The 9,761-nt window shown below is 36.5% G+C and overlaps 1 protein-coding gene across 2 annotated transcripts in view; it reads right to left on the reverse strand.

The window, feature by feature from the left end:
• Positions 1-6,137: 6,137 nt before the first annotated feature.
• Positions 6,138-9,761, reverse strand: part of LOC108675875 (glutathione synthetase) — an 8,824-nt gene continuing 5,200 nt past the window's right edge. Inside the window, exons 4-5 of one of the 2 annotated variants that reach the window (XM_047882805.1) lie at positions 8,447-8,613; positions 6,811-6,889 (exon numbers count right to left, since the gene is read on the reverse strand). In XM_047882805.1, coding sequence (XP_047738761.1) covers positions 6,871-6,889; positions 8,447-8,613 — 186 coding nt within the window. In that variant the 3' untranslated portion in view covers positions 6,811-6,870. Of the gene's footprint in view, positions 6,890-8,446; positions 8,614-9,761 lie in introns of both variants that reach the window. The other variant, XM_047882804.1, reaches the window with a different exon arrangement.

Here is a 9,761-nt window from a genome sequence, read left to right on the forward strand (position 1 = left end):
CTTCCAAGCTCCTGCAGCGTCTGTGGGGGAGGAGGGGTTAGGGTCAGCACTTGAATGGGGGGTTAGGGTCAGCACTTGAATGGGGGTTTAGGGTCAAGCCCTGAATGGGCTTAATATAGTTATCTTCAACAGATGGACAGATGGGTCCTTACAGGGTCCATATGGGGTCTTGGTGGGTGTACATACGGTGTGGGTGTACACCAGGACCCCGTAAGGCCCCCATATGGACCCCACCAGGACCCCGTATGTACCCCACCAGGACCCCGTAAGGACCCCACCAGGACCCCATATGGACACCACCAGGACCCCGTAAGGACCCCACCAGGACCCCATATGGACACCACCAGGCCCCGTAAGGACCCCACCAGGACCCCGTATAAATCACGTACATGGCAATAAGTCCAGCAGCTGTCTCAATCAATCGTCAGCTATGGAAAGATCTGGTTCCAAAGGCCGGATCCCTTGTGAATCAAGTCACGAAAAGTTCAAGAATCAGCAACAGGCCACGGGCCTATTTATTCAACGCCAACACTTCTATTCTATTCTATTAAGAGTTAAGACAGATACAGCTCATACAAGTACAACAATATTGATAGTCAGTGATACAATTTTCAGAACAACATGGCAAGTTAGCCAGGATCCAAATTACAACATTAAAATAATTTATAGCGCAAGATGTTCTTGGTTAGCTTACGAAAATAAAAATTTGTTAGAATTGCACTTCCTTTCATCGACAGCCCTGTAACATGTTACATGTTACTGCATGTTGTATGTTATGTCCTCTACGATGAACATGACGGCCGCCCTGTAACATGTTACATGTTACCAGGCATCTCGTGGAAGTAAAAATGATAAAATGACATAGAAATAGCCTTCTTAATGCAGCTCTAAAACTTTATTAGTGATCAACTCAAATGAAATAAGTCTGTTATTTATCATATAATTATTATTCATTATTAATATTAATGAATGAAGCATACTGCCACATCAAAATATAATATTTATTTCAAATAAATAATGTAAGCAACATATGAAATAATTTAATTAATATCACGTGATGAGAAATAATGTAAGCAACAGCTCAAATGAAATAATTTCATCATATAATTATTATTCATTATTAATATTAATGAATTAGGCATACTGCCAAATCAAAAAAATAATTCTATTAACTATCTACAAAATAAAGCACATAACCATATCAAATAATAATAATTAATTTTAATAAATAATGTAAACAAGCGGTCGTACTTGGGGCTGTTGTAGAGCTCCCAGGCAGCGACCATACCACCACACAGCTGCTCCAGCGCCTGGTTCTCTGGTAACTGTAATGGTAAATACCATCCATACCATCATACCATCCATACCATCATACCATCCATACCATCAATACCATCCATACCATCCATACCATCCATACCATCATACCATCATACCGTCCATACCATCCATACCAAGTGCTGGCATGAATACCATTCATACCAAGTGCTGGCATGAATACCGTCCATACCAAGTGCTGGGCATGAATACCATCCATACCAAGTGCTGGGCATGAATACCATCCATACCAAGTGCTGGCATGANCAATCCTACAAAGGATCAGATGCTTCAGTGGAAAAATAAATAAAAGAAACCCACCAAATGCTTGCAACAAACAGGAAAACTCCTTAAGATGTTCCCTAAAATATATGAAGCAAGGAATTCAGTGAAAGCAATGAATCAATAAAGTGACAAATACTTGGATATGATTTAATGACAAGAGAATTAAATATTAATTAAATTAATTAATTAATAACCATGCAGTTAAACGTTTCATGGAGTAAAACAATTCTCTAGATGATGTTAGTGTGACAAAAAAGGCAGGTTTTGCTAAGTAATTCTAATATTAACATTTCAAATACAACAATATTCAATTCCAAGATAAAAGATAAACAAAATAAGGATAAACTCTCACTGCCATAAACATACCTGCAACATCATGTTAGTAACATCAAGTCTAAGTCATTACACAAGTAATAGTAATCAAAGTAATTAGTAATATCAGTCCAAAAGCCTTATTCTTATTGGAAACAACAATTAATCATTCAAGTAACTTATATCTCATCATTAAATACTATCAACTTCTTATATATTTATATACATGTTGATCATTGAACTTAATGACACTGCCATTATTAATTGACAATGAAATATGATATATTTTGAAGCACATCAGTATTGAAATCAGATTAATATATCAAATAGTTATCATTAAAAGAAATACCATTTTAATAATGATGGGCACTAACTATTTGCATACATAAAAAATGGACATTTCCCCTATAGGAATAATGCATCTAGTTTAAACACTTGACAGGTTTGCTATCTAGATCCCTGCTAGCTGAGAACTACACTTTTTAGCTTACTAGGTACCAAAAGCTCCAATAACTTGCCAATGTAACTTTAACTAGTGTATCTGGTCTACTGGGTACCAAAAGTTTCAATAACTTTAACTAGCATATCTGGTCTACTAGGTACCAAAACCTTTGTTAACTTAAACTAGCATATCTGGTCTACTAGGTACCAAAACCTTTGTTAACTTAAACTAGCATATCTGGTCTACTAGGTACCAAAACCTTTGATAACTTTAACTAGAGTTTCTGGTCTACTAGGTACCAAAACCTTTGATAACTTTAACTATTGTATCTGGTCTTGCAGGGCCAACAGAAACTAATACACTTAAACTAAACCCACTGCACCTAGCATTCTCCTAATTATATATGTAGGTGGAATTAAAAGATTGCATGTACAAATTGAACTACCGTGTGCCCATTAGAAATGGTAATCTATACNCCTCTTGCTGCATGTATATGTCAACTTTCAAAATGGCATTTTTTGGTTTATGTGTGAAGCTCATTTGTCCCTAAATAAAATAAATAAATAAATGAATTTCAGCAAATTGGAATGGATGCAATGTGGTGTATTTCACAAACAAGAAATTTGGTTGGTAAATTGATAAAATGCCTTTAAATGTCCGAGAGAAATAAATTTGCTATCAGGCTAGGTCTGCATGGATGTAGAACTTTCAGTTATATAACAAAACATGGTGCAACAATATTTGTTCTATTGATTATAATTGAAATAATTTTCACCAATTATTATGAATAATTGAACTGAGATAGGTTTATAGGTTCAATCTTTATAATTAATCAATTGCAAACAAAATGTGCATAAAATCAGATGGGAAGAAACGCAACTGATCCTTTAATGCTAACTTGACCAGCATAGGCTATTTTCTTCCATTTCTGTATGTATATTTATTTAAATATAAATAATGTATTTATCATATATGTGTATTTTCTTACATTGATTTATTCCCTATTTTAAGACCAGAGGTTATTGTGTCATAGGTAATTCTATTGCAATCTAACTTGGCAGGAAAACCAATTATAGGTTTTATTTCACTTTAAAACTTATGCTTCAAGTTTTATAGTATAATTATTAACAAATTATAAGTTGCAGGTGGTCAGTAATGTTGACTACATTACCCAGCACACAACATCAAATCAACTTTTGTTCACAAGACAGAAAATGTTTTTCTTCAAATTTCATTGTAGACATCAATTCTCAAAATAAATGAAGTCATGAGAAATGGAATGAAAGCAACAAATAAAGCAAAGCAATGCAAGCTCAAGCCTATGATAAATGGTACAAAAAGCTCTCAACAAACTTCTTTTTGTTCAGCAAAAATGGCATGAGAAGCATGCAGACAGATGCATGCAAAGCAGTACAAAACACATCAAGATAATCACATAAACATGCACAAGTTCCCCAAATTAAGTTACCCTGGCTTGCATTTTTGAAGAAATGTTCATCAATTAAAAGGCAGATTTTAGCTTCCATTTCTTCCAGTTGAAACAAAATGTGTGATGTCAATACTCGCATATTAGTTGCTTTCTAGCAATTAATAAAAAATAATAGTTCTTATTACAATGGGCAGCTGATCTATTATGAATAAACTAATGTATAAGATTTTAATGCAACTGTGAATGCCACAAGCAGAACACTGCTACACTGCTCAGTATAGATGTGTAGTAACACAGATCAGTATAGATGTGTGTAGTAACACTGCTCAGTATAGATGTGTGTAGTAACACAACTTGCTTGTATGACTCAAGTCGTTCTTCCACCTCAAACAACTGACATGCTTGTATGACTCAAGTCGTTCTTCCACCTCAAACAACTGACTTGCTGGTAGAACTCAAGGGGCTCTTTACTGTCATCAAACATCACAATTGACTGTAGACCCTGAAGAAACTAGAGTAACCACTTGTTTGAGAAGCCCCTGGACCCTAAGACCTTTGAAGAGCACCTGGACCCTAGACCTTCGAGGAGCCCCCGGACCCTAGACCTTCAAGGAGCCCCTGGACCCTAAGACCTTTGAAGAGTACCTGGACCCTAGACCTTTGAGGAGCCCCCGGACCCTAGACCTTCGAGGAGCCCCTGGACCCTAGACCTTTGAGGAGCCCCTGGACCCTAGACCTTTGAAGAGCATCTGGACCCTAGACCTGTGAGGAGCCCCTGGACCCTAGACCTTTGAGGAGCCCCTGGACCCTAGACCTTCAAGAAGCCCCTGGACCCTAGACCTTTGAGGAGCACCTGGACCCTAGACCTTTGAGGAGCCCCTGGACCCAGTGTGTAGTAACACTGCTCAGTATAGATGTGTGTAGTAACACTGCTCAGTATATATGTGTGTAGTAACACTGCTCAGTATAGATGTGTGTAGTAAATATATTATTACCTAGTCAAGAGAGAATAACCATTATAATTCTCACCTAGTATAGCAGTTAATATAATTGATTATCACTACAATGTTTACTTCATAATATCAAAAGCCATAAAACCACCAAAATTCTATGCAACTTCTCAATTCATGAATAATTTTCCTGAGAAGACTACAGCATCAACTATAAACCAAGGCAAGTACGTGTTAGCATTGGGCAGGACATATAAAAAATGCTTCTTGTAAGTTTTTAATTCAACTATAATGATTTTATTCGGATACCTAATTGCCTTTACAACATTGAACTAATAACATCACTTCTTTTAAACATGCAAGAACCAGCAAGTTTGTATCTTCATGTCACTTAAATATTGGTATCTCAATCACAAAGAAGGTATGAAGAAATACCATCAATGTATTTATTGAATTATTTACAGGGTGCGTACCGATATTTAGAAAAAAAATTCCATGACTTTTCCATGACCTGGTTCTAGCAATCCCTGAATGTTAACTGAAAAGAGAGTAGTCAGTGCAGCAGAACCAAACGTTGCCAGAACATGTACAAGATGTGTATCAAACCTACACATTCACTTGTATATTTATTTGATCGTAACATTTTATTATGAATCCATTTTTCTCCGCTGGTTCCAAATGTAACACACGCAGCACAGAAAAACACTTCCTTTTTTCTTCATTTATTTACCAATTCCATAACTTTCCATAACCTGAAATGAAATACCACAACTTTCCAGGCCTGGAACATGAAAAATAAAATTCCATGACTGATACGCACCCTGTATTTATTAAATGTTCAAGAAATATAATCAAATGTTCAACAAATATTTCAGAATAAAAATAAAGTACAATAAACTAAATTGAAGAACCTCTAAGCATCATTCAAATTGTGTTGTAGTATTTTGTTTACCAATCAATAGTAATAGTAAAAGAATGAATGTTAATTTGTTAGTATTAACATAATAATAAAGGTCAAGTGTAACAAATTCAATACTTTAATCTGAATTTCATGGTGAAAATCACATTCTTAATTTTCAGTAGCTTTGTTGAAACTCCACTAATTAATAGAAATTCTAAGAAAAAAATATTCATTTAACAAGTGTCCAAATAAAAAAAATTTTAGTTGGATTACTGTCAACTATGGTGACTTCAGTCACCACTACAACAGAAACAAATGGCAGCAAAACAAAATAATAAACATTGGCGAAAGTGACTGGGATGACTTTGGCTACAAGAGTGACTTTGGTCAACATTCATTATTTTGTTTTTCTGCCATTTGTTTCTGTTGTAGTGGTGGCCAAAGCCACCCCAGTTGATGGCACCAATTCATGCCATGAGCCATGCTCTATATTGCCATGATCTATCTTGTTCATGCCATGAGCCATGCTCAAGATCCTGGACTTTGATGAGGCCCATAATGCATGTTATCTTCACAGCCAAGAAAGAAAAACAGTAATGAGAACGTGTGACAGAAATAGAATAGGTTTCCAAGGGTTAGAAACTGTAATAAAGTTGGTCATGTACTACCTGCACTACTTTAAGGTATAGTTTTTCTATATAATGCAGTATTTCCATATGGAATATACTGCTTTCTTTATCTAGAACACAGGATCTTTTCTATCTGGGATATCTGTCCAGGACTCTGATTATAGATACAGGAAATGCCAGGTCAAGCTATAAACCTAATTCAAGTCCAGCACTACACAACATACATGGTCCTGTAAGGGTAGAACATCTCTCAACAATACTATATCCTATGATGCCGAAATGTATATTTTTTATACACTAGTATTATTATTTCCCTCAAACATTAATAATAAGCTCATATTTCCAGTTAAGTCTGATAATATTCTTAGGTTCAGGGCACTCATACTTGTGGAGATGGCCAAGATGGACTGCAAGTGCCCCAAAGCTGGAGGCAATCGTGTTCACCTCCACCTGCTTGGGTGCGGCGCAGCACAACTTCCGCAGGTCATCCTCAGGGCTGTGGGTGCCTTCACACTCTGAGTGTCCCGAACCTTCACTTAATTTGGTTCCAGCCAAAGACGTATTCTCATCACAGGGAGGAGCATCCAGTAGCACATCGCATCGTATCAGCGCCAGCGACACTGGCTGTACACAGGAACTCAGCTGTACAACTTTCTGAAGTGTGGGACTTCTTAAAATGCCCCAATTTGTTTGTTGTTCAAAAATTCATTGCACTTACTTTGAAAATTATGCAATATCATTTATGTTGGCATATTTTTTTAGACTGCAAGACATTGTTTACCCCATACTAAATTGAGCATATCAGTGCCCCAGGCAGCACAAGCTGTCTCTTATACACATCTAGATGTGNTCACCAAATATACACATGATTAGGAATTCAAGTTGTATTTTGGTTGTGATAATTCAAATATTCTTTGTATTTCCATTACATTTAGACACGAATTTTGACACTTGTCATCTGTAAGTTGCCAATTCCCAGAAATTTTCAGGCAAGAATACAGTAGGCAAAAGTGTGAGTGCAAGTCAGAGCTGCTTGGAAGAAGCACATTTAAGATTGAGATGCCACACTGACATTACAATACACAAATAATAAACAAATCATAATGAACTTTAAAATACTCAGAGATAAAAATTTCATGCAAAAAATAAATTCAGCCAGCAGGCGTCTAAAAAAAACAAACAAAAAAAAAAAGTAGAAGCAAACAAAGATGTGTCAGAGAACACAGCCACTCACCTTAACAAGAGGAAGTGCACAACTAACTTATTACTCCACCTGACCAGGGGCTGTATTATCAAGAATACAGTAGTATATATCCCCATCAGCTAAATACTGAGTTTTTCAAGGTAGATCCACCAATTACAGACAAGAAATTGGCCACAATGTTTACTTGAGTGAATTTTGAAAATACGGCCCCTGAGAGGCAAACAAATGATCCTACATATAAAGCTTAACTTCAATCATCAGAATTGTCACCACAACAATGCTTTTGTAACACTTTTTTGATAACAGAAATAAATCAAATAATATAAAAAGAGAACACCTAAAATATCAAGAGCAAATGAATGGTAGGTTTCAGGGAATTGGAAATTTTGTTTGGATTGGGTTTAAGTGATTCAAGTAACCTATATATTATCAAACTTCTTACACATGACAATGAATGAATTAGTCAACAGAGCCTCCTGTTACTTATAGAGCCTCCTAGTCCATTTCCTGTTGCTGGTGGGCCTAGTACATTGTAATCAAAATTGTCTCAGCCTAACCTGTCCTATTCTAAAGTTTATCAACTGATCCTATCCCATTCTATATTATCCACTCCTATCCTGTTTCATGCTATACAATCCTATCATGTTCTATCCTATCAAATCATGTATTAAAACAAATATCCTAGGTAGGCCTGTCTGTCCCACTGGATCTGCAGTTTAGTGATAGCCTGTCAGATGAGACCTAAGTAACTAACTAGTAGTTCATTCGTCTATATACAACACAAGCACATTAGTACACTAGTCATATCTCCAGAAAATAATTATTGAAACATAGTCGTCAATAATGCATACAACTGCAACACATAACGCTTCACTTATTCATGACTAATACACTGACTAACTGCAATGGAAAGCCCTATGTATTCAAATCTCAAGTACCATACATCTGCTAAGAAACATCTGCAACAAGCATCCTACTTGTGGATCCTGGCAGACACGGGACCCATGTGGCCAAAGCCGGCAGCTATGGTGTTGATCTCGACCTGCTGGTTCATGACATAGGGCGGCACAAGGCAGAGGGAACAGCAGCCCGGCTTGCACTCGCTCAGCATGACATCTGAGCGCAGCAGCGCCAGGCTCACAGGCTGTTAGTTAACCTCTCAATAAAATTGACACTTCTTGATCAAGTGCTAGCCAAATATAAAAACAGTTAGACACTATAATTAAAGGAAGTGACGCTACACAATGATATTCCAGCATTACACTTCAATACTTCAGCACCAAATTTCAATCATTTCAAAAGACAAAATACAGAAGGCTTCATTGCAAGATATTGACTACATAATAATCTAGTATTGCACTATTAGTAGCCTGTGGCGCTAAATACTGTCACCATAACATCTCACTAATATCAGGTAGCAACACTAACACAAAATTTTAACAATATTATGCAGAGGCTTGGCCCAGTGACCATTCAATATTCCACCACATCAGCAGTGCAATATTAGGACCAGAGATAATATTGCCTCAATATCACCAATGCAATATTAGGACCAGAGATTATAGATAATATTGGCTCAATATCACCAATGCAATATTAGGACCAGAGATAATATTGGTTCAAGGAGCAAAAATGACAGCCTTCATAAGGGAACAAATGTGTCTGTACACATATATATAAATTGGATGAGTTCTGCACTGCAGGCCAGTAAAAAGTGAAGTTTTAAGATGATGTCTTCAGGGAATTTACATTGCCCAGTGCTTAAATGAGTTAGGTATATATGTACTAATACAGTTTACTGAACCAAACCCTCATTTTACTGAGCCAATACCTGATTTTACTAAACCAATACCTGATTTTACAGAACAAATATCTGATTTTACGGAAACAATGCCTGATTTTACTGAACCAAACCCTCATTTTACTGAGCCAATACCTGATTTTACTGAACCAATACCTGATTTTACTGAACCAATACCTGATTTTACTGAACCAATGCCTGATTTTACTGAACCAATGCCTGATTTTACTGAACCAATGCCTGATTTTACTGAACCAATACCTGATTTTACTGAACCAATACCTGATTTTACTGAACCAATACCTGATTTTCACTGAACCAAACCCTCATTTTACTGAGCCAATACCTGATTTTACTGAACCAATACCTGATTTTACTGAACCAATGCCTGATTTTACTGAACCAATGCCTGATTTTACTGAACCAATACCTGATTTTACTGAACCAATACCTGATTTTACTGAACCAATACCTGATTTTACTGAACCAAT

Source organism: Hyalella azteca, unplaced genomic scaffold (genome assembly GCF_000764305.2).
Source record: "Hyalella azteca isolate HAZT.00-mixed unplaced genomic scaffold, Hazt_2.0.2 contig11367, whole genome shotgun sequence".
Classification (NCBI taxonomy): Eukaryota; Metazoa; Arthropoda; class Malacostraca; order Amphipoda; family Hyalellidae; genus Hyalella; species Hyalella azteca.